This window comes from Marmota marmota, unplaced genomic scaffold (genome assembly GCF_001458135.2).
Source record: "Marmota marmota marmota unplaced genomic scaffold, marMar, whole genome shotgun sequence".
Lineage (NCBI taxonomy): Eukaryota > Metazoa > Chordata > Mammalia > Rodentia > Sciuridae > Marmota > Marmota marmota.
The window spans coordinates 9,941,596-9,968,291 of record NW_026000205.1 but is presented as its reverse complement, the minus strand read 5'-3'; the positions used below and the strand labels follow the sequence as shown (position 1 = coordinate 9,968,291).

General features: G+C 35.0%; 1 protein-coding gene and 1 long non-coding RNA gene across 4 annotated transcripts in view; one reads left to right on the top strand and one right to left on the bottom strand.

The window, feature by feature from the left end:
- Positions 1 to 23,027, top strand: part of LOC125612641 — a 36,886-nt gene extending 13,859 nt beyond the window's left edge. Inside the window, exons 2-3 of the long non-coding RNA XR_007343131.1 lie at positions 19,200 to 19,283; positions 21,198 to 23,027. This is a non-coding gene — a long non-coding RNA (uncharacterized LOC125612641). The remainder of the gene's footprint in view (positions 1 to 19,199; positions 19,284 to 21,197) is intronic.
- LOC107151780 (zinc finger protein 345) lies at positions 9,204 to 25,705 on the bottom strand. 3 transcript variants are annotated; one of them, XM_048791173.1, is made up of 3 exons: positions 25,582 to 25,705; positions 24,691 to 24,765; positions 9,204 to 11,431 (listed from the first exon to the last, which is right to left on the bottom strand). In XM_048791173.1, exon 3 carries the CDS (start codon positions 11,350 to 11,352, stop codon positions 9,889 to 9,891), a length of 1,464 nt encoding a protein of 487 aa, XP_048647130.1. In that variant the 5' UTR covers positions 11,353 to 11,431; positions 24,691 to 24,765; positions 25,582 to 25,705; the 3' UTR covers positions 9,204 to 9,888. The 3 variants fall into 3 exon arrangements, with proteins under 3 accessions (XP_048647130.1, XP_048647131.1, XP_015352666.1); XM_048791174.1 differs by lacking the exon at positions 25,582 to 25,705 and adding an exon at positions 25,503 to 25,581; XM_015497180.2 differs by lacking the exon at positions 25,582 to 25,705 and having other exon boundaries at positions 24,691 to 25,575.
- Between the last annotated feature and the right edge of the window lie 991 nt (positions 25,706 to 26,696).

Here is a 26,696-nt window from a genome sequence, read left to right as displayed (position 1 = left end):
GACTGTTTTGTGATAAAAATTGTGGGGAAAAAAATTTTTCCCATTCTGGGATTTATATTTTGACTTTCAATAGTGTTTCCTTTATAATTTTGCCAAGCAAAAATAGATATATTCCTACAATTTACACTATTTTTCCTCAATGTATTCTCTAAACTTTTGTTTCATTTCTTAATTCTCTAAACTTCTGTTTCATTTGCATTTAATTTTTCTTTAGACTGTGTATTAGGAATTAAGTTTTTAAATCTCTTCCTTGAGTGCCCAATTACACAAGGGCATTTAATGGATAATCTATATTTTGCAGATTAATATTAAATATCATGTTTACTGTATGAATTATTTTCTGAACTGCTAGGTCTACATTTAAGTTTTTCATTTAATTCCTTTGATTCATTATCTGTCTGTAACTACCTGAATTACAAAGTTTCAACTATTGATTTATGCTATACATTTATTTTCCTAAAAGTTTTTAGAAATGTCAAGCATAGGGAAATTACAGGAATAATACAATAAACATATATACCCTTCACCTAGACTTATCATTTTTAATACATTTCCTATTACAAATTTTCTCTTTTTTCTTGCTATTTCTGTGTGTGTGTGTGTGTGTGTATGTGTGTGTGTAATGACCATTTGAGAAAGTTGCAGAGAGTACTATTATAGCACACATGTCCTATGAACTGGATGTTCTCTAAGATGACCATGACAGAATAAATGTAGTTAGGAGATATAACAATTGCACAATATTATGATCTAATATATGTACATATTTAAATTTTTCTCAAAGCTTTTAAAATCCAAGATACAAAAATCATATGCTACATTTAGTTATCTATCTCATTAGTCTCTTTTTATACTTTATAGCTTTATATTTCACAATTCCATATTTTTAGTCCCCAGAATGTCCTTCTACATATATTTTAAATTATTTCCCTATATTTGAATTCAGGCTAAATATTTTTGGGACATATTTTGTCTATCTTACAATATCACATAAGGAGCCACATGATGTCAATCTCTCCATTTCTGATTTTAATGTCATTATTAAGGTTGTAGCCTGAAGTCCTATACACTATAAATCTGTAAGTTTTCCTTTTATTTTTTGGTGGTGTTACTGGGGCTGAAACACAAGGCCTTACACACGTGAGGCAAGCACTGTACCACCAAGCTATGCCCCTAGCCAGTTCACTTTGAATTATTGAGATAACTGTGGATGATGCTTTCACACTTTTAGAATAAATATAGATGAAAGTTTGTTTTATTTTTACCTTATTATGGCTGCTAAAAATATTTCCTGGAAAATCTTTATGTAACACATAAATAAATATGAAATAATAAATCTAAACCTCAAGATTTGTAACATTTTAAAATCACATTAAATAATCCAAAATGCCTTATTTAATTGGGTGTAGTGCTGTGGGTCTGTAGTCCCAGCTACTGTGGAGGTTGAGGAAGGAGGATCCCTTGAGCCCAGAAGTTCTAGGTCTGTCTGGTAACATGACAAGGTGTGTGCATGTGTGAAAATACTTTTATCATCATTTATAACCTTTCCTTATTTATTTGGGTCTATAGCTGGAGTTTTAAGTAATTCTAGTAATGTATTATGTTTCTACTGCAGGCTACACTTTTAATTATTATAGGTTTATCTTAATACCTAATAGTTCTGATTCCCCAGTTGTTACTATTGTTAAGTTCACTGGTTATTCTGATTTAGTTTGCCATTTTCAGACAGTAATATGGAGTGTAAAATACTAATTTAAAATAAATTTCAGAGCTTTGAGTTTGTTGGGAATGTGTCTGGGGTAGGGTATGGACAAGCCATCACTAAACTGGGGAGATCAACGGGTAACAGCTATATTTGTTTCATCAATAACAGAATAATTGGAAATCTGGGAGAAACTGCCTTGGAGAGATGGGCTGAATGAGTGAGGGGAAAACATTGCTTTTTATGATATTTCATTGATATTCCAACATATAATGTCTGATGAAAATGAATTTATCTTCATCATTGCAAATCTGCATAGAACTGAGGTTTTAGAAGATCTTGGTTCATTTTACACATTTTTTTAGATGTTGATGGACCTTTATTTTATTCATATATGGTGCTGAGGATCAAACCCAGTGCCTCACATATGCTAGGCAAGCGCTCTACCACTGAGCCCCAGTCCTAGCCCCAATCTTGGTTCATTTTTATGGCATACTTTAATGTATTTATCTCTTCTTGTGACAAGTCTTTAAACAGCATTTCCAGGTGAAGCATGCACATCATAAAAATGAGTGGCCTGAATTCTCATATGATTCCCCACAACATAAGCCTTAAGCAGATCCTTCTTGTAACCATTCACCATCAAATGTAAATTTCATCTTTGCTTAAAGAAAAACTAATGAAAGATGGTGACAGTTTCGCAAAAAGGGCCCTATCAACACCATCTTCTATCTTCTCTTCCTGGGAAATCTTACTCAATGGAGAATACCATGGTGCTTTGGTTGTTATGTAGATGACTATAACCCCTTGAGATTTGTGTACTGGAAGCCTGGTCCCCATTATGGTGGTGGTGAGGTGGTAGAACCTTTATGAGGTAAGGATTTGGGGAGTTAAATAAGCCATGGGCATCAACTTCATCGATGGATTCATACTTTCTGTCAAGAATTCCAGTTCTTGCTGGGCGTGGTAGTGCACATCTGTAATTCCATCAACTGGGGAGGCTGAGGCAGAGGGATTTAAGTTTGGGGCCAGCCTCATCAAATAAGCAAGACCCTGAACAACTTACCAAGACTTTGTCTCAAAATAAAAAGTAAAAAGGGCTTGGGATTACAAGAATTCTAGCTTTCATGGGTCTAGATACCATGAGAATTAGCTGTTATATAAAGAGCAGGCCTGGACCTTGAATCACTCTTGCTTCCTAACTTACGGTGTGACTGCTAACTCCCTCTCAGACATGCTCCCATCATGATGCCATCTCCATGTTGTGATGCAGCCAGGGAGACCCTCACTAGAGGCAGAACAATGAGGATCCCTAATGTTGAACTTTTCAGCCTCCAAAAGTAAGTTAAATAAGCCTCCTTTCTTCATATATTATCCAGACTTGGGACTTATTTTAGCAACAGAAAACAGACTAATTAGTATTCATGGCTTTCCCTAATGAGCTCTCGCCTAAGTACTGAGCTCTGTCTCATCACTTTTCAATTAGGTCAGAACCACCATGTAGGATTTGGGGTCCTATCAAGATTCCTGGCCCCACATAAACCAAGGAGTTTAATAGAAAGAATAACTTTTTTTTTTTTTTAACAATTACATGGAAGATTAAAAGGGAGAGCCCTGGGCTGTGTGACTGGAATGGGCAAAAATGTTTAGGAGGTTCTGGGTAGGACTTTCCTGCCCAGGAAAGGTCAGGATCATGAAAACAAATGTTCATATGTCCCGGGAAAACAACATATTTCAGGAAGGAGAGGGGATGAATCACCTTGCCTGAGTTGTGGCTTTCCATGACAAGAGATACACATTCCTCCCTGGAATTCAAAAGGGCAGAGTCAAGGCAAGGTTGCTGGCACCACAGTGAACAGAACTAATTACTGATTCAAATGACCATCCTTTCCCCTGCTCCAACCCTGTTCATTTTCCCCACCTACAAATCCCCCCTCAACACCCAATGTGGATTGGAGAACGCACAAATCCCATTCTTTGACTAAGCCTGGCCCCTCAGACTCCTGTAGTGATAGAAGGTTGGACTCCAGGGACCTGAACCTGTTTGTAAGTGGCTACCCAGAAGCTCCTTCCTCTATTACTCCTTCTTTCTTCTGAGTAACCCAAAGTTTTTCCGTGGAACAATAAATTCAAAAGGAATTAAATTGTGATCAGAGTCATCTCAAGGTTGACTCCTAGCCTCCACATTACTCCCCTTAAAGTTGTTCTATGTTAATTTCTAAGAAAAGAACTATGTCCCCCCTAATGCATCTTTTTGGGCTAAAATCCAGACAGAGAAATTCTGTTATCTCTCTAAATTTAGATACAAATTACAGTCTTCTTGTCCTCAGTTCCATCCTTACACAAAGGTATAATTTCCTGTTCCAATGTTTTCTGAGACTAACTGTATAAACAGTATACTATAATGGAAAGAATACTAGACATCAAGATTTGGGTTCTCAAATTTCCATCTAATGCTTAGTGGGTATAAATTAATAAATTATTAAATTATAACATTTTCTGGAGGTACTAAGTCAAAAATAGAAAAGTATAATAATTTCCAATATATTTAATGTAAAATGAGATATAAGATTGCCTGTATTTGCAGACAAAGAAAGTTATAAAATTCTAGACTTCCTTTTTTTCTTCTGGGAAATTTTTTTTCACATTTTGAATTATATTTTATTTTAGGGGAAAAGAAAAATTTTAAGAATGACCTTCATATAATATTATAGAATCTATCTCAATTATGTGAAAAATACTAGGAATTTTAGTAGGCCATGTCATCTGTCAAAACTTATTCATACCTTCTTGTATAGGTACTAGTAGACACAGAAAAACAACACATAAAACTCTGCAATTCAAAGGAGGGAGATTAGTCTGTGACACAGATTTCTAATAAAACAGAATAATAATGCCTCCTGAAACAATACTTTGTAAGTCCCTAAAACATTTTCTCAGCAAAAATGAAACAATACTGTATGTAATGTTTACAGTAGAACAGGCCACATTTAAGAAGAAACCACAGAACACTACAGAGATTTTGAAAAAGAACAATATTCTTCAAGAAAGAAAAAAGTAGGATAATGGCTGCTGGCGCATGCCAAAATAGTCCATCTGAAGTAGGGTTCACAATGTTGTCACAGAACTCAGAGACATCAAATATATGAAAACTATAAGGAAAACAATAAACAAAAGGCATCCCAAATATTTAAAATATGTCTAAAAGGTGTTCCAAAGTCAAGAATGGGTAGAGAAGAAAATGATATCCTTTGGTTTTTGGTACCAAGGATTGAACTCAGGGGTACTCAACCACTGAGCCACAAGCCCTCTTTTTTATTTAGAGACAGGGTCTCATTGAGTAGCTAAGCACCTCACCATTGCTGAGGCTGGCTTTGAACTCACGATCCTCCTGCCTCAGCTTCCCAAGCCACTGGGATTACAGGTATGTACCACTGTGCCCAGCACTAATTTTTTTTTTTAAGAGGAAAATTTGTTTTAAAAAAGATAGCCTTGGTGGGTGTGATGGTGCATGCCTGTAATCCCAACAACTTGGCATGCTGAGGCAGGAGGATTCCAAGTTCAAAACCAGCTTCAGCAATTTTGTGAAGCCCTAAGCAATTTAGCAAGACCCTGTCTCAAAACAAAAAATACAAAGGTCTGGGGATATGGCTCAGTGCTTAAGTGCCTCTGGGTTCAATCCCTGGAAACAAAAAACAAAAACAAAACCCTTTTGATGAAACAAGACAGGAAAACAATTTTCATTGTCATTTCATTTGTCCTATGTTATAAGGGAAACAAATCAATTATTAAAAATATTTAAAAGGTATATCTGTTACTAAGAATTTTTCTCCTTCCCCATCAAGTTATTGGTCATTTTAACTGATTATAAATTAATATCATTTTAATGGATTATAAATTAATATCAATGTTTCATATTTTTGGTTTTTAACCTTTTTTTTTTTTAACAGTTCAGGGGCCTTGGAGTCACAGGGAAAGTTCCAGCAGTTCAGGCTCCTTTCCATTTTCTCACAAACTGGGCTTCTCTTGTGTGGAACAGACTGGTGATTCAGCTGAACCCAGGCACCTTTCTTTTTAGCTTCCTTCTTTTTCTGATCATTTTCCTTCATGCGTTTCAGGAAGCTGTCTTGGCTCTTTAAGAGTACTTTATATGCTCAATATACACAATAATTCTCTTGGCAAGAATATTGTCCTTAACTTGCTGTTTACAACAGTGCCAACGTATGCTGGTTAATACTGTAAACTCCTAGTTTTGCCATGGTAGCGTTTCTGGGGCATTCCTTTTTGAACAGTATTCATTCCCTTAATGTCTATGATGTCACCTTGCTTGTAGGTGCCCATATATGTGGCCAAAGGAATAACTCCATGTTTTCTAAAAGGTCTAGAGAACATATATCTGGTTCTTCTCCTCTTTCCCTGTGTGTTCATTTTGGTGAACTACTGTAAGACTGTGGTTCTGGCTGAAAAGCTCTATGCTATTTTTAATTGGCAGAAATCTTTCATGTAGTAAAATTTACCACTTTTCCTATATATATAGTTGTATAAGTATATGTAATTTGTGTATGTAATCATATATGTAATTTTTTTGTTCGGTTAGTTCTTCTGCAGATTTAGAGTCATCAGAGAACTTAAACACTACCTCAGACAAAATCATGATGATCATTTTAGGGTGCTTCTGTATAATAGGAGCTAGAATCCAGGACACCCAACAAGAATAGTTGTGCAATCAGGTAGAATAAAATGCTGAAGAGCAGAATAATTTAAAGGCAAAGATTTGAGTGTTATTCCGGCATGTAGGAAGCAGATGATCTGTTCCAGTCCTAAGCAATAGATCTGAAGTAGGTGTCTGCATGCAATCATCATTATTCAGGTCATGATTAAGTCAAAGCAGGATTTTTTTTCAACTTAACATTAGAAAAATTGGAATTCAACATCATTACAAATGAATTTTAAGCTTAAGTAGTGAAAAATATATCAAAAGTAAAAACCTCTCTTTCACAGGAGTCCTTGAAAAAGTATACTTCACATTTTTCAGAATGAAATAACCAGAGACTATGTAATGTTGACAAGCTACATATGAAACAATTTCCTAGAACTCTGTATTACAGAGAATATATATTACTTTACATAATATGCATATATATATATATATATATAGCCAAACTTTGGTTGCAAAGGGTGTTAATGATTTAACTTGTTAATAGTCTTTTTATAGGTCACACATAACTCCATTGGCTAAATCTTATTCAGAGCAAATTTTTGAAAAATTGAAAACACACACACACACACACACACACACACACACAGGTAACCAGTGAATAAAAAAGAATTCAAAATTAAAACAAGAATTATCTAGATGTTAATAAAATTTAGGGGCTCTAGCAATATTCAAAGAAAATCTTTCACCTAAAGTGCTTGCAATTTGAGACTGCAAAGGACTATACCTAAGCATTCAAGAAAACACAATAAAAACAAAAAACGAATTAATAATGAAATGTACTTGTGAACTTAGAATAAAGTAAATAAAAACAATTGAAAGTGTGAAGAAAATCAAGATAAAATTTTTTTAGACTTTTTTAGTAGTTGTAGATGGATAGCATGCCTTTGTTTTTATTTTTATGTGGTGCTGAGGATTGAACTCAGTGCCTCACACATGCTAGGCAAGCGCTCTGCCACTGAGCTACAACTCCAGCCCAAGAGAAAGATATTTGTGAAACAGCAAATGAAATGAATGTGTCTCCTTCAAATAAATATAGAAGAATAATGGTTAAGAATATGAGTAGAGATAATAATACATATTCAGAGATTGAAAATTAAAAGTCAATTGCATGCTCTTACAGCAACAAAATTTGAAATATAAAGAAAATGAAACATGGTTTATCAGTTCTAAAATTTACTTTTATCCAATTTTTTAAGATCTCTGAAATTGGGATTAAATGTATTATGTATTACAGATTAATCAGCACAGTTTAAAAAAATATTTTTCAGTTATCAATGGACCTTTATATTATTTATTTATGTGCAGTGCTGAGAATTGAACCCAGTGCCTTACACATGCTAAGCAAGCACCCTATAACTGAGCCACAACTTCAGCACCAATCTGCAGCTTTAAAATATTGAGAATATAATAAAAATGACATGTCTTACAATATATGGCATTGAAAGTTACATGTAATAATATATAACCCATAAAATCTCTAAACCTGGAACCATACCCTTTCCTCTTTCATAATGTTCTTCATCTAACTTCATTTACTATATATATATATATATATATATATATATACATACATACATATACATATATACACACTATTAGTATGTATATATATATAATATAAATACTATTAGTATGTATATAAGATACTAATATTATACAACATACTAATAGTACATATCATATATACTGTTGTATACTTTCATATATATATATATATATATATATACATATATACATATAATACACACATTTTTATATTTCTTTTTTTTTTTGTAGCAGAGATTAAACCCAGGGGTGCTTAACCACTGAGTCACATCTCCAGCCCTCTGCCCCCTTTGTTTTCCTCTAAGTTGTTTAGGGCCTGGCTGAATTGCTGAGGCTGACTTTGAGAAAGATATTTGTGAACTTGTTATCCTCCTGCCTCTGCCTCCCAAGTTGTTGGGATTATAGGCAAGTGCCACTGCAACCAGCATACTTTTATATTATCTGCAATTATATTCTTGTTTCCCCCCCCCAAAAGCAACACATTGTGATAATTAATCTCATTTATTTTTTTCTTTACTATATTTTTTCTTCACTTTTACTTTTCATTATCCTTGGTGTTTTCATTGCTATTCTTTTTCCAACTTCTTGAATTTTTATGGTTAGTTTCTTTACTCATAATCTGTTTCATATTCAAACAGTGATGGGCTTAGAGCTATAAAATTTCCTCAGTGTAAGATCTGGCAGGTCCTCACTGATTTTGCTAACATTTATTTCAAACAAAAATGCAATTTTATCTTGGTATTATTTTTAACTAAAGATTGATGCAGATTGGCACTGAAATAGTATTCAGATTTTTTTATGGAAGGACTACCATAGTTAAATTTTTATTTCCATCCTAGTATTAATTTTATGTTGCTTTTGTCCTCTCATACTTTATAATCTCATATTTTTCTTTAGGGTGAATTATTTTTATTCAAAAAGGAATACATGGTGATCAAACTCTCCTATATTAATTTACATGAACATTTTTCTCCATTATGATGTATTTGTTGTTGCTTAACATATGGTACATGGTCAAAAGCTTTTCCACAAACAATAATATAGCTTGAGAGTATAACAATTATTATTGCTAATATTAACCAAATATTTATTATGTGTTAGGCACAATTATAAAATCCATACAAAAAGCCTCTGAAGGACTCTAATCATGCTCACCTAGACAAAAATTATATCATGTATAGATATAAAAAAGAATCTATAAGTTGACTAACATCAGGGAAGAACTGAGGTCAGAAATGATGGTCAAAGAGAAGTAAAAATCTTTACATAAAGAGATGTATAAATCTTTTACAAGCAGAAGAGATCCATACATTATCTCTGAAATGAATGATAAACAAATAATGCAAACACATTCAAAAGGGAACATCAAGGTAAATGTTTATAATGGTAAAAATGTCAATATTTGACAAAACAGTGGTTTGATAAAGACAAGTGAATACTTAAAAATACAATAAAATATTAACAATATACTTACATACAAAGAATATTAAAGGTTGGATACAGCATAGCATAATTACATTTAGTTTTAAAAGTAATAGAGTTAAACCAAAAGTAAAATTTTTCAATATTTAAAATAATGTAAAAATACAATATTAAAAAAAATTTTTAATATTCACAAGTATGAATTTTTTGACAGTTATAAAGAATGAATATAGATAAAGATCTTCAAATATTTATTTTATCCAGTGATTTTCCCCACTATGATTTATCTTAGGCTTACTGACCTATTAAGCATGTGGGAGGCATTTATGCCTTAATTACATTTGTAGAGATTTTCACCAGTATGAATTTTCTTTTGTCATGTGCTGAAATTCCTTACTTTACCACTTAGTTTCAGTTCATAGAATTTCCTTTGTGCTGGGGATTAAACCCAGGACTTCACACATGCTTAGTAAGTGTTCACACATCCCTAGCCCTCAATTCATAGAATTCCTAATTCACAGAACTTCTCACCATTATGACTTTTCTCATGTTGTTGGAACTCTGAACCCTTCCCAAAAGCGTTCCCATAATTCTTATATTTATAAGGTTTCTCACCAGTGTGAATTCTCTGGTGTTGACAAAGGCTGGAGCCACTACGGAAAGCCTTCCCACATTCCTTACATGCATAGGGTTTCTCACCAGTATGTATTCTTTGGTGTCTATTAAGAGCTGAGCCACTACCAAAGGACTTTCCACATTCTTTACATTCATAAGGTTTTTCCCCAGTATGAATTAGCTGGTGCTGAATAAGTTTTGAGCCACTACCAAAAGCCTTCCCACATGCTTTACATTCATATGGTTTCTCACCAGTATGAATTCGCTGATGTTGAGTAAGATCTGAACCACTACTGAAGGCTTTGCCACATTCCTTACATTCATAGGGCTTCTCCCCCGTGTGCATTCTTTGATGCTGAATAAGTTTTGAACCACTTCTAAAAGCTTTCTCACATTCTTTACACTCATAGGGTTTCTCACCAGTGTGGATTCTCTGGTGTTGAGTGAGATCTGAGCCACTATTAAAAGCCTTTCCACATTCCTTACATACATAAGGTTTCTCACCAGTGTGAATTCTTTGATGTCGAGTAAGGGCTGATCCAAAGCTAAAGGCCTTCCCACACTCATTACATATGTATGGTTTCTCACCTGTATGAATCCTCTGATGCCGTGTGAGTGCAGAACCACTACTAAATGCCATTCCACATGCTTTACATTCATAAGGTTTCTCCCCAGTATGGATTCTCTGATGCTGAGTAAGGTTTGAACCACTGCCAAAGGCTTTCCCACAATCCTTACATTCATAAGGTTTCTCACCTGTGTGAATTCTGTGATGTCGAGTGAGGGCTGATTCGAAACTAAAGGACTTCCCACACTCTTTACACTCATAAGGCTTTTCACCACTGTGAATGATTTGATGTCGAATAAGGCCCGATCCAAAACTAAAGGCTTTCCCACACTCCTTACATTCATACGGTTTCTCACCGGTATGAATTCTTTGGTGGTGAGTAAGGTTTGAGCCGCTACCAAAGGCCTTTCCACATTCCTTACACTCATAAGGCTTCTCACCAGTGTGAATTCTTTGATGATATGCAAGATTTGCACCACTACCAAAGGCCTTGCCACACTCTTTACATTCATAAGGTTTTTCACCAGTGTGAATTCGCTGATGTCGTATAAGGACTGATACAAAACTAAAATCTTTCCCACATTCCTTACATTCAAGGAGTTTCTCATCAGTGTGAATGGTCTGATGCTGGTTACTGAAAGTGGGCATGTCTTCAGGAGTAAAAATCATATGACTGAAATGTCCTTCCTGAGATCCCTGTTTTCTCTCAAACTGGCTTTTATAATCCCAATCACCTCTGAAACTTGAATACTCAATGCTGTATTTTGTAAGTTTTTCCATTATCTCCCATCAGGATGATTCTATTCCATACATATCCTCTTTCAGAAATAATTTCTTGTTCTCAACCTTGATTGACAGTCTGAAAGAAAATATAAAAGCAAACATTCACTTTTTGATGTTTTGGGAGAAATGAAAATTTTATAGTAAATATGAAAGACTTAACTAGGCAGCTTATGCAGTTCTTAAATATTATTGGGCAATGTGAGATACATCAGGAAAGCAGAATGAGAAAAAGTCACATTGAAAAGTAAAGGAGGTATTTAGGAAAACAAATTAAGTGAGTTGTTCCACTATTTCAGTATAAAAAATAAGGATAAAAATTCCCTGCACATTTGGGAAGATTGATAAATAAACAGATGTACCCCATCCTACTATTTTTGGAGGATGATCTAGTGTAATATATACTTAAAAATTAGCGTAATTATGATATATATTTTAGGGTTGTTTGCATCATTAAATAATACACATGAGTCTGGGATTGTGGCTCAGCGGTAGAGCGCTCGCCTAGCACGGGAGGGACCCCTCAGCACCACATAAAAATAAAGGCATTTTATGTGTCCATAAAAAAACATAATAACACACATGGGGGGAAATCAGGGATAAGTTGGGCACATGCCTTTAATCCCAGCAACTTGGGAGCCTGGGGCAGGAGGATCATGAGTTCAAGGTCAGCCTCAACAACTAAGAGAGGCCCTAAGCAACTTAGTGAGACCCTGTCTCTAAATAAAATATTTAAAAAAAGGACTGGAGTTGTGGTTAAGTACCCCTGGGTTCAATTCCTGGTACCAAAAAGAAAAAAAAAGAAATAAAGAAAATGAAAATCAGGGATAGATGGTTAAGTAACAAACATAATTTTCAAATAAACTGAGGGAAGTAGAAAGGTACTCTAGATGAGGCAGATGCCAGATGAAAACTGCTGAGTAATGTGCCAAATGAATATGGAATGAGCAATAGAGGAGGATGATTCCTCTGTGGTTTGTTTGTGTAATTTGATGAAAGCAATGTTTGTCTTGGAAATTTAAGAAGTTAAACTTTTTTTTTTTTTTAGAGAGAGAGAGAGAGAGAGAGAGAGAGAAAATGTTTTAATATTTATTTTTCAGTTTTTGGTGGACACAACATCTTTACTTTATTTTTATGTGGTGCTGAGGATCGAACCCAGCGCCCCGCGCATGCCAGGCAAGCGTGTTACCGCTTGAGCCACATCCCCAGCCCCAAGAAGTTAACTTTTGGAGAAAAAAAGAGAGACACAGCAAAGGTATAGCAGAGTAACTGAGAATCTTATTTTAAAGTTAAAGAGAAGAGAAAAGAATGTAAGAGTGTGGTATGATTAGAAGATTACAAAGAAGAAACAGGTGACTCTGACAATTATTGAATGTTTTGAAGTCACTACATAGTGTTTGGTAACTATTATTTTGTAAGATTTACTTGCCATAATATTAGATACTAGAAAAGGAAACAGATTTGAAGACATTAGGTTCTACTCAAGCCCCAAAAGGTGAAAACATTCCAAAACTGGTCTCTTCCTGCAATGCTCATACATTGGTCTTATTAAGACCAGGATTAAATATTGTTTGAAATTGTTCTTTAAATCGACTGTCTGCAGCTAATCCAAGCCACAATCATCTTTTACTTGTACTCTAAAACATCATTTTATCTAGCTGGCTACATTTTCAGTTTTCCACTCTTAGCAGCCAGAATGAATTTTAGCTTGGAACTATTCTGTTCAAAATGTTTCAGTGGTTTCCCACTGTCCTTAGAATAACACCTACATTCCTTAACTTGGTCTTAGAAATTCTGAGTCCTCCTGCCTGCCTCTTCAATGGGATATTGTCCTCCTCCTAACAATAAGCTATAGCTACACTGGTCTCAGATCTACAAATGAATGAAAATGTAGAAGCCCACCCACCATGATTTCATCTGCCTAAAATGTTTCCCCCATCCTCTCTTGGCCTTGCAAGTTCTGGTGGTCATACAGGTCTCTGTTGAATGGCATAACCTAATCAAGATATTTCCTGAAATGTCTTAAATATGACACCCTGCCATTACTTCTTTGGATCTTCCTCCCCTACCTTTGTGTTCTGTTTTTGTAATGGATAATTACACATTTGTACCCTACAATTGAGATTTTCCTATTTGAATGTTTCCTTAATGTCTGTCTGTTATAATAAAGCTGAGATTCATGAAGGCAAAAATGTCTGTTTTAACCTTGGCACATGCAAAATTTATTAAGTGTCTAATTAAATGATTTTTAAAATTTATCCTTAAAAGTAAATTTCTAAAAATAAGATTTCTGTAAAAAGAAGACATGTTTTCTCTGAGAAAGGGTAGGCAGACCACATGTACTTATTCCTTTACTTTATAAAACTTCACTGAAAGATATTTTTATGAAGGTACAAATCCACCAAGTCAAAGGGAATTAAAGTGGAAACTATGCACAAACGATTTGAAGCTAGAAAGCATAAAGATAAATAATGACTAACTTAACAAACCTAAGGAAGGTAAAACAAAGAAAAAACAAGAAGGGGATATTTTATGTCACAGAAGCCCAGAAAGGCTTAAGAAATGGGGACATTAAGCAAGTACCTATGAAAATTTACTAATCAACATATAAAAAGCGCTATCAGCTTCTTAGTATCCACTCTATTTGCACCCCCAAATTACTGCAGCATTATTCACATCAGCCAAGATACAGAAATCTAAGGGGCCATAAATTGATGAATAAAAAATATTTCATATATATACATGTATATTAAAAAATACATTGATACTCCATATATTATGAATACATAGAATATATAAACCTTGAAAATGGAAGAGATCCTATCATTTGTTGCTACAACATGGACAAACCTAAAGAACATGCTACGTGACCAAAGAAAAACACCGCATAATATCACTTATATGTGTATTCTAAAATTTTAAAAGTAGAATACACAGAATTACAGAACCATTCTACAAATAAATGAAAATGTAGAAGCCCACCATGGTTTACCAGGAATTGTGGAGAGAGGAATAGGAAGATGTAAGTCAAAGAACACAAAGTTGTGGATAAGATGAATAACTCCAGAGATGTAATGTACAACATGAGGACAACAGTTATAATATTGTATTGTATTTTGGATTTTGCTGAGTAGATTTTAGGTATTGTCACAGTGAAACAGACTGTATATAGCCCCAAGAAATACAAAACAAAAAGAGGCAAATATCATCAGATATTTGAGGAAAGCCTATAACATTAAAGAAATTAAACGAAACAATTGGGGAACTCCCAGAAGGGAGACTACATAAGGAAAGAAAAGGATCTACCATTAATATCCACACAGGGATGTGAGAATTATTTCATATGATACAAGAATAGGACAACATGAAAGGAATATTAAGCACAAAAATGCATTCTTAGAAAATGAACATATAAAGTGGGAATCAAAACAAATCATTGAAAGGTAAGGAAATTTCCTGGGTTGGGGATATAGCTCAGCTGGTAGGGTGCTTGCCTTGCATGCACAAGGCCCTGGGTTCGATACTCAGCACCACAAAAAAAAAGGAAATTTCTCTAAAAATAGGACGTATTTTCAATGGCCTTTGGGGAAACGCAAAAGGCAACATTTGAATTCACGAAGAACTGTAAAGAGTTCTAAGTAGTAACACAATATTTTTAAAAAAATCTTAAAATTTTAAAACTCACTTCCATAAAGCTATAGTAATCAAAAAAGTATGGTACTGAAATAAAGATAAACAATATAGGGGGCTGGGGATGTGGCTCAAGTGGTGGCACGCTCGCCTGGCATGTGGGGGTCACTGATTTTGATCCTCAGCACCACATAAAATAAAGATGTTGGGTCCACTGAAAACTAAAAAATAAGTATTAAAAATTTCGAAAAAAAAAAAGATAGACATATCGGGGCTGGGGTTGTGGCTTAGTTGTAGAGTGCTTGCCTAGCATGTGTGAGGCACTGGGTTCGATTCTCAGCAACACATATAAATAAATAAAATAAAGGTCCATCAACAACTAAAAAATATTTTTTAAAAGATAGACATATAGACCAAAAAATAATAAATCTAAGAATCCAAAAATAAACCCAAACTTCTATGTTTTCCAATAAGGATAACAGATTTATTCAACAGGGAAGAAAATCTTCACCAAATGGAGCTGGGACACCTGGGATAAACACATGCAAGAGAATGAAGTCAGACTCCTATATGAATTCAAAATGGATTAATAACCTAGAAAGAATTAAATCATAAAACTCTTCTCAAGAAAATAAAAGGATTTATCAATCTTCATGACCCAGGATTTGGCAATAGACTGAGATTTGACACCAAAAGCAAAAGCAAAGAAAAAAATTACATACTTTAAATTCATTAAGGTTAAAAGTTTTGAGCCAGGTACAGTGGCCCATGCTTGTAATCCCAAAGGCTCAGGAGGTTGAGGCAGGGAGAATCATAAGTTCAAAGCCAGCTTCAGCAACTTAATGAGGCCCTAAGCAACTCAGTAAAACCCTCTCTCTAAATTAAATACAAAAAAGTGCTGGGGTTGGGGCTCAGAGGTAGAGCGCTCGTCTAGCATGCATGAGGGACTGGGTTCGATTCTTACTGGGTTCGATTCTCAGTACCACATAAAATAAAATAAAGATATTGTGTCCACCTATAGCTAAATATTTTTTAAAAAGTGCTAGGGATATGGCTCAATGGTTAAGTGCTCCTGGGTTCAATCTCTGGTACCAAAAAAAAAAAAAAGTTTTGTGCTTCATATGGTTACAGGGTATTTTCATGGACTTATGAAAAACTTTTAAAACCAGAGAACAGATTGTTGCATATTATAAATACACTAAATAATGCCACTGGATTGTACACTTATAAATGGTTACTTATAATCATATGTGACTTGAATGTAAATAAGTTTTTAAAAAAAAAGACGAGAGAAAAGAAGCCAAAAGATAATGCATAGGAAAAGATGTTCATTTTCATTGATAATGCAAATTACAACCAAAATGAGATATTACTAAGTGTACTAGATAAAAAGTTCAGTGATTCCAAATGTTTGCAAAGGTGTAGAGCAATCAATGGGCAAACATATACTATTGGAAGTAGAAACTCATACAACCACTTTGAAAGAGTTTACTATTTTCTAGGTGAACATGCATTTCCCTATGGTCCCAGTAATTCCTCTGCTAGGAGAAAACATGTCCTAGAATGTTCAGATCATAAAAGCAAAAAGCTAGAAACATAATTGTCCATTAAAAATATATTGTATAAAATACACTAATATAGGGCTGGGGTTGTGGCTCAGTGGTAGAGTGCTCACCTAGTATGTGTGAGACACTGGGTTCCATCCTCAGCACCACATAAAAACAAATAAATAAAATAAAGGTATTGTGTCCATCTATAACAAAAATATTGAAAAAAATACACTAATATATAGTTATAAAGTTTATGAAATGAAGTAACATGGCAGAGAAAATTAGCAAGATATATCTAAATTATTCAACATGAATTAATTAATAACTAAAGGTAACAAATGGATAGTGTGATTCACTTTATATATAGTTTAAAAACAGGCCAAACTAAAATATTCTTTCAGAAGTCATATAAAGTTGATGAAAATTTTTAAAATTACAGAGGAATGGTTTTTGCAAAATTCAGCTTCACAGTTACACCTCAGTGGGAAATGAAAGAGATTAATTGGTTTGAGCAGGCAGAGAGCTTTCAGGTATCAGCAATGTTTCATTACTTTAAACTTCATGATGACAGCAGCACCCCAGAAGCTTCTTCTGATGGTTTTGCTAGCAAATGTTTCTGGTAAGAAATCTCTTTATCCTAGAGGGTAAATTTCTGGCAAAATTTTAGAAAGCATATTTCCAGCAAGTTCCATTGGAGCAGAACCACAGCAGAGACAGGACTTATATCATATAAGGGAGGAATGTACAGTGCTTCATTTTAAGAAGGCACTTACTCGAAAATGCCATCCCTACGCTTATGACCCTGAAAATGTGGGTTTTCTTAAAAGGAGGGACTCAGAGTGCCAAGTTTGAGGCACTCACTTTCTGGGTCATGCAAGTGTAGAGTTGAGAGTGCTTTAAGTTTAGCACCCTAGGTTCAAATTTCTGTGTTTGATTAGATGTTAACTACAAAAAAATTAGTACTTGAAGTGATCTCAGGAGACAGGCCTGTAAAGATGGGATTCTGGAATTAGATTGTTCATGCCCTTTAGACATGAATTGAATCTTTGCTGCACTCCGCTATTCCATCCTTTTTACTAACTTCTGGCTTGGGTACAATGCCAGTAGGATTTGGGATACTAGTTACCCATAGTATGAAGTGACATTACAATGAATCAAGCTATGGTTGATTGTAATGAAGTGGCATGAGAACCAAATAGTTACTATACTTGAGAGTTATGGCAGTGACAATGACTTTAAAAGGACCATGTGTAAGACAGTTTCATTTTTATCTAACTTGAGCACTTATAAAGAGAAACTGAGAAGCTCAGAAGTCAAAGTTTGATGAACAGAGTATTTCTATGAAAATCCTAATGAAACTCTTATTTTCTGTAGTCAAGCGAGCTGATACTGCTGAAAAATCAATGAAAATTTGTCTTCATAGCTGAATTGTGATGATAGTCAAATTCACAATTTTGCCATACTTTTAGCATGAAGGTTGCAGGGGAGTGAATGATACTTTGAATTGTGGATATGACTGGGATCCAGATGAAACTGATACTTAAAACTCCTAAATTACTTTGCAACCCAACGTCTAATACAGAATAGTTTCCCTCTGATTGGAAACCCAATGATAACATTACTTAGAATTTTCAAAATACATGCTCATTCTCTGCAAGATCCACCGGAATCATTCCGTTTCTATACTAAGGGTCCAATCTCAGCATAATACAGGGAGACAAGTACATATGATGATCAAAGAGAAAATAACTTACTGTATTAGTTTTTTCTGTTAGGGCTGCCATAACAAAATAATGCAAACTGGATGGCCCAAATAAGAGAAATTTGCTCAGAATTCTGGAAATAGAATTCTAAGATCAAAGTGTTGACAGATTTAGGTTCTTCTGAGGTCTCTCTCCTTGGCTTCTAGATGGGCACTTTTGTGCTGTGTGCTCACATGGTCTTTCCTCTGTATGTGAGCATCCCTGATGTCTGTGAATCCAAATTTCCTTTCTTATAATGATACCAATCAGATTGGATGAAGGTTCATCCAGTGGCCTCATTTTAATGTAATCATTTCTTTAAAAGTCCTGTTTTCAAATATAGTCACATTCTGAAGTACTGGGATTTAATTCTTCAATATATGAATTTCTAGAAACAGTTCATCCAATATATTTCACAAAAACAAGGGTTGTGGGAGCAGAGTGATACTGCTTTACTTTTTTAAAAAATATTTTTAGTTATAGATGGACATAGCACCTTTATTTATTTATTTATTTTTAAAAATGTGGTGCTGAGAATCAAACTCAGTGCCTCACACATGCTAGGCAAGCACTCTGCCACTGAGCCACAACACCAGCCCTAACTGTACTTTTTTGTGTAGTTTTAACATTCACAACACTGTTAATGTCTTACATATTCATACAAGAAACCAGCCATATAGAAATAAAAATAAAGTCAAACAATACAAATGGTAACAAAGGAACCTAAATGTATTTCTAATAAATATCACAACTACCCTGGGGGAAAAATGCATCCAAATAAATTTGAACACTGTCTCTTAGCTATATACCTTGTTGGAAGACACAGAGAAGTATAAACAAATAGTGAGCTCTACTTAATATCTTGGTTTTTATTTTTACTGTACTATGGGTCAGTATTCTAAAACTATACTTTTGTATATTCTAGAATTGAACAAATTGGTAAAGATAATGAGGATAATCACAGCCATGATTTCAACTCCAGGAGAAGAGAGATACAAAAGTAGAAAAGGTAAAGACTAGAATGGATGCTATAGTCCTATTACCCAGATCTTGGTTTCTGAATATTCTTCATTGCAAGGAAATAGCTCTTTAAATAAAAAGTTCATTCCAAGCTGGAAATAGAGAGTAGTATTTAGAAATGATCTTGGAGGGGGGGCTCAGGCTGTAGCTCAATGGCAGAGTGCTTGCCTAGCATGCATGAGGCACTGGGTTTGATCCTCAGCACCACATAAAAAAAATAATAATAAAGGCATTCTGTCCATCTACAATTACAAAAAAAAAAATTTAAAAATGATCTTGGAACATCTTGGCATGCCAGGAGTTAAAGAAATGCTCAAAGAATTCATGGAGACAAGTTAAAAGGGCACAGGAGCCTCAGTGGGTTCCCATGACCAAATCTAGGAAAATTTGAGCATGAAAATAAATAGTAACAGATATAACTAAGTGAATAAAAATCTATGAATTCACACTGACATAAACAAATTAACAAATAAGTAGGGGAGAAGGGAAAGCTCATCTTTATAGTAAAAAGCCAAATAGTTAATATGGACAAAATATTGGAGATTTAAAAAAAATAACCTTCCATTTTGAAAACATCATTAGTAAAATAGATTCAGACAATAATTACAAATGGATGTTAAATGGATGACAATAATTACAAATGGATGTGGGTGGGTGAAAATTTAGTGAAAAGTTATTTCTATATTTTCAAAGCATCTTCCCACATATTACCTATGAATTAAAAACAAATAATAGTATTACAGTGAAGAAATATGGTAGATACCACCTTAATCAGTTATCAAAGTTAATATCTTCAAAAATGGGAGAAGTCGACATCTTGTATCTTTTAATGTGATGTGCTGAGAATAAAGTATCACATTTGTGACAGACAGTCCTGCCAAATAATCCATGACCTGAATATAAGCATGAATAATCATAGGACAAACCCAAATGAAGGGGTATTCTACAGAACAACTAGATTATCCCTTTCAAAAATGTCAAGGTCATAAATGACTAGGAAAGAGAGAACAACTCTTCCAAATTAAAGAAGATTAGAGAGACATGATAAGTAAATTGAATATGTGATCACAGACTGGATCCTGGAGTGTGTAGTAGAGAGAGTAATGTCCTGTAAAGGATACTATGTGGATGAGTAAAAACATTTAAATATAAATTGCGGATTAGATAACAGTATCATATGAATATTAAAATTAGCTTGGTAACTTCCCTGTGGTTATTTAAGTGAATATTCTTGTTCTTAAATAATTATAAACTGAGGTGGTAAAGGGTAAAAGGGACAAATGGTTTACATTTACTCTCAAATGGTTCAGATAAAACTTGTGTTTTGCATGTGTGTGTGTGCGCGTGTGTGTGTGTGTGTATGTGTGTAGAAGAGAGAAAGAATAAGAGAGTGCATATGCCAGGAGTGATAATGCCCGCAGGCCAAAATGTAACTATGGGTGAATATGAGTAACAAAGGAACACTTAATACCAGGTCTTACAACTTATGCAAGTTTGAAATTTAATCAAAATTTAAAAGTGACCAAGACAAAATGCACTCCTATATAATTATAATTCTCATGTTACATCTACACCTAAATGGAAATACAAACTTCCTTGAAACAAACTAAAAAGGAGACGAATATATATCAAAAATCAAACACAGGGAAATTGAAATAAAAGCATAACAGAATTAAATGCCTTTAAAAAAGGAAAATAAAAGCAGGAATGTCAGGATAACATATCAGGCTGGAGTTGTAGCTCAGTGGCAGAGTGCTTGCCTTGCACATGTGAAGCACATGGTTCGATAATCAGCACCACATTAAAGTAAACAAATAAAATAAAGGTACTGTGCCTATGTATTACTAAAACTATTTTTTTTTTTACAAAAAGAACTTTTACCCAGAGTTTTATCTTATCCCAGGTACTACTACCAGTAACCTGTTTGTTGCCTCCAAGTCCAATACTTTGAAGCTCATGAATGAATTGAGGAAAACTGAATGTCATGGTTCTGCTTAACTGCAAACTAAAGTTATTGGTCTTGGGAAAGAACATGTGCGTGTGAATGGAATTCATGTTCTATGGCACATCAGCAAGTGAATTTCCAAGACTTTTCTCTTATAAACTAACTGTTCAAGTTAGTAAATGGTCATTTCAATTTTTCTATTATTTTTGCTTTTCTTGAAGAAGATGGAAGGAAAGAGAGAGGAAGAGTATTAAAAGAAGGAAGAAAAGAAGGGAAACTTGTCATAGTTCCTTATTATAAAAAAGCACAGGTTCTATATGGAGAGTTACGAAAAATTATGCTGTGAATGGATAATTATGAATGTAATGCACTCCACTATTGTCATGTATGTAAGAAATAAATAAAAAACAAACAAAGAAAAAAAACCACAGGTAAATTTTCTATGATTGATCATTATCTGAAGTGTTCAAAATCCTGACCAACTATACAAAAGCTATACAAAATGATGCTTCATTATCTAGAACTATTTATAGAAGATAAGCCAGACCTTGTTAAAAAACATTAAGACCCTGATTAACTTAGAGGTTTATATTACTGGATGAATTCTCAAATTTCTACCCATCAAATTCTGCCCATACACACACACACACACACACACACACACACACACACACAAATACAATACAATCAAAATCCCAAGAGATGTTGGTGGAACCAGGACAATTCAAAAATTTATATGGAAATTCAAGTGGCCAAGATATTGCTGAGGAAAAAAGGTGAGAGGACTTATTCCAAATATAAAATTACAATGAATAGGGTAGTATGGTATTACTGCAAGGAGAGACAAACAAATCAATGGGACAGAATATAGAATTGAAAGATAGACATAGATCTATACAGTTACCTAATTTATTACTAAACTGGCATTCATATCACTGCAGAAAAGATACACTTTTAAATATATGATACTGGAGCAACTGAATTCCCCTACTGTGGGAAAGATGAAATGAGTCCTTCCCTATAGAAATTAATTACAGGTATTGTAAAGTCCTAAATGTTAAAACAAAAAAATAGAAAGCTTTTAGAAGAGAACGCAGAAAATCTTCATTATTTCAAGGTAGAAGAAAATTTCTAAAGCACTAATCATAGGAAGAGACTTCTTTCTATCAAAACTCAGAACTTCAACCAAAGAGAACAAAGAGTGAAAAAGACCCAAACAGGATAAAATATTTATTACATATATAACTGACAAAAGGCTAGCAGAATATATATGAGTCTTCCCCCACACACATACTGTTATATCAGAGATTAATAACTGGCAAAGTGGGGCATAGTGGTGGTTTACACCTGTAATTCCCAGCTACTCAGAAGGCTGAGGTAGAAGGATCCCAAGTCCAAGGCTACCTTTAGAGTAACTTAGCTAGACCCTATCTCAAAATAAAGTAAAAAGGGTCAGAGATGTAGCTTGGTCATAAAGCAGCCCGGGGTTCAATTCCTATTACTAGTACTACTACTATTATTGATAATAATAACAATTTAATAATAATAATAATAATAAAAATGGATGAAAATTAAAAAATAAAAAGTTAAAAAACTGACAAAATATTTGAAGGAGCACTTTAGAAGTATATTTTTACCTGCACATAAAATGTATTGGCAAGGACATATTAAAAAACCATGGGAATTTAAGTTTTCTCTATTGGAGATGTCTGTACTTTTAAAAATATTTCAAATAATCACGTTTTTGCTTTTATAATTATAGAAAAATATTATTTTAAAAAAATAATATAGGGGCTGGAGTTGTGGCTCAGCAGTAGAGTGCTTGCCTAGCACGTGTAAAGCCCTGGGTTTAATCCTCAGCACCACATAAAAATAAATTTTAAAAAATAAATAAATTATAACTAAAAAATATTTTTAAAATACTGTATAAAGTAGAATTAAAACAATTGGAAAATTAAGTGGTGGGGAGCAGAGGTTGGTGAATGGAGCCAACAATTTGTCAAAATTTTTAGATAAAGAGAATGTTCTAATGCCCAAGAACTGGTACTGAATTTCACTAATAATGAAAGAAATATAAATTAAATGTGATAACATTAGACACATTGCAATTTGAGAAAAATTGAAAAGTAAGACAATACCAAGAGCTGGAATAGATATGGAACAAAAGGAATCCCTTTAAACTGCTGCACAGTATTATGAAAAAACACTTTGGTACTGCTTAGCAAAAATGAAGATATACCAATCCTATCCATCAGCAATTTAATCCTAGGTATATAGGCTATAAGAAGGGAAGCACAGGGCTGGGGCTGTAGCTCAGTGGCAGAGCACTTGCCTAGCATGTGTGAGGCACTGGGTTTGATCTTCAGCACCACATAAAAAAATAAAGGCATGCTGTACTTCTTAATTGTAAAAAAATATTTAAAAAATAAGAGAAGCATAAATGCAGAAAAGATTCAGTTCCATTACTTGTAAGAGTCAAAAATCAGAATTCGCACAGATAAATCAATTATAATATGCTTATAATTAGTACAGTATATATTCAGCAACATTAAAATGAGTTGTGGTTTCTTTTTAACTGTTTATGAAAAAATACTAAAATTTTCTGTTTATATACATCTAGAAAGCCAAACCAATATGGTATGGGAAATCATATATAAGTACTAAAGTTCTAATGAAAGGCAAAGAAATGATCACAGTGATTATCAGTATTGGAACATAATGTTGTTTATGATTATACATGGGACAAATGAGGGTTTTTTTCAGTGATGACTGTATTCTATTTCTTAATCTCAGCACTACTTAAATGTATCTTTATAATTATTTATTAAACTATACCCACAGGTGTTTTATGCCATTTCTGTGTATAATTTAGAAGAAAATAAAATGCAAGCATTCAAATAAGTATTATGCATCTCAAAGTGTTTTTTGAAATTAAGCTAAGTGGAAAAGTAGTTGAATATGATTCCATGTGAAAAGATAGGATGTGCCGCATGGTAAATGTGTAAATTCAAGTTTTCAAAACTTTATTTTAGGCCTGCCTCACACTGAATGAGGCCATGAGTTTGATCCTAAAAGACTTCAAATACACACACACAAAACAAAACCACAAAAAAATTTAAAACATTGTATTTTATACACACCCATAAAATGTACTGCAAGGACATATTTAAAAATCATTGATTTTAGTAGGAATTTAAGTTTTCTTCATTGGTGATGCCTGTACTTTTGAAAATATTTCAAATAATCATATTTTGCTTTTATAATTATAGAAAAACATTATTTTTAAAAATACATTATAAAGTAGAATTAAAACAACCTGAAAATGGGAAAATTAAGTGGTGGGGAGCACAGGTTGGAGTATGGAGCCACCAGTTTTTCAAAGAGAAAACTATAGGAACCATGTTACCTGATAGGCAAGAATTTTCAAGAGAAACAGGAAACGACAAGCTACCTTTCAGATGCCTTGTGGATGTTCGACAGCCATTCTCAATTCCTCTCTGGAGTCCTCTATCTAAGCACCGCAGAGCTGGGGAAGGAAAAAAAGGAGTCAGGAAACACCAGGCTCTTCTGGGGGTCAGACGGGGCCATTTCAGAGGTCAGTCTAGGTCAGCCCCGACTGTCCCGACATACAGTTTGGACAGAGAAATTTGGAGCATCAGAGAAAATCAGGGTCACTGCAATTCCGGGCAGAATCTGTCTCTGAACGGACAAATCTGGCTGGAGTCACAAAGGCATAAAGACGCCCCACTTACACACTGGCGATAAGGACACATAGTTATAAAAACACACACCAAGGGAACACACGTCAGAGGTACCCAAAACTAATGCTATCGGCCGCGCACAATCACACACCACGGAGACGGGCACAGTCACAACCGCGGGGTCCACAGGAACCTCACACTTTCAGTACCATACACCTAGGGGACACAGTGACAGCAACGAATTCACACGCACCCTACAACAACAATATCACAAACACACATGGAGGAAAGCGAAAAATAAATCTCAGAGCATCCTACACACACCCCACTCACAGTTTGGGAAACGTCATAAACACACGTCTCCCAAGCGGACACACGCTCAAGGAACCTCACACTCGCTAACCATAATAAAACAAGTGATTACACAATTAAACTCCACTCATACACGCGCGATCATAATCGCTAATCAAGTCTTCCTCCCTTTCCTCACAGGTCCGTACACGACCCCACAGACACACGCCCACTGGGAAAACTCAATAAGAATCATTCGCACGCTCCTCACAGTCTCCCCTTCACGGCCCCCCACCCACTAAGCTTCACAGGCCAGGGGTTCAGAGACGCCCGGCTCGCAGCCGCCTCACCTACGCCCCCTACGTTCCACTCAATTCCGCTTCACTCTGGCCGGAACGGGTCGAACCCAGCCCTCACAAAGCCCTGAAGCTGTCTCCCAAACCGGTCAGAAAATCCCGCCCAGTTCTCAGAACTAGTTCTCGCGAGAGGGAGGACTGGACCTAGAGGCCTCTGGGAAGTGTAGTCCACAAAGCGATAGAAGGCATGCTCAGATGCCTCCAATGGTATGGCTAACCAAAGAGGCCCAAACTGCCTCCAACCAAGCTGCTCATATCCTTCTAAAATCCTTGAGCTGACAAGGACTCCCCTAGAGCAAAGTTTGATCAGACTCCTCGGAGCATTGTTTTTGCCTAGGCCTCCTCCGTGTGAACCTCATTCCAGAGTCTCCCCAAGCCACTTTATACCAGAATCCTCACAACCCTTTAAAGTTTCCCCTAGTGCTTTACCATCCACTAACCTCTCACCCTACCCGCGCGCTATAAATTCCCAGCGACTATTGTATTCCACATTGACTATAGTAATATTTTAAAATTATTATATATACTTTTTAGTTATTGGTGGACCTTTATTTTTATGCGGTGCTGAGAATCGAATTCAGTCCCCTGCTCATACTAGGCAAGTGCTCTACGCTTTGTCACAACCCTGGCCCTACAATACTTTTTTTTTTTTTTTTTTTAGTTGTATATGGACACAATACCTTTATTTAAAAAAAAAATATTTTTATAACTTTATTTTATTCATTTATTTTTTTTACGTGGTGCTGGAGAATCAAACTCAGTGCCTCAGCTGTGCTAGGCAAGCGCTCCGCCACTGAGCCACCACCCAGATCCCCTTTATTTAGTTTCGTGTGGTGTTGAGGATTGAACCCAGGCGAGCGCTCTACCGCCGAACCACACCCCTAGCCCTGCAATACTCCTTTAACCACGTCTTCCATGTCTGTTTAATACGTCTAGTGAAATTTTTGTTTGACACAGCCCAGTCTAAGTACCTCCGTGCCCCGGGCTTCGACCACTCACCTGTAGACATACTGTGCCGCAGAGCCTCCCAGGAAATGAGGACAAACGTTTCGCAGCTGGGGGTTGGGGGGTGGGATGGGCGTAACCGGAGTGGTCTGTGCCTTCCAGAT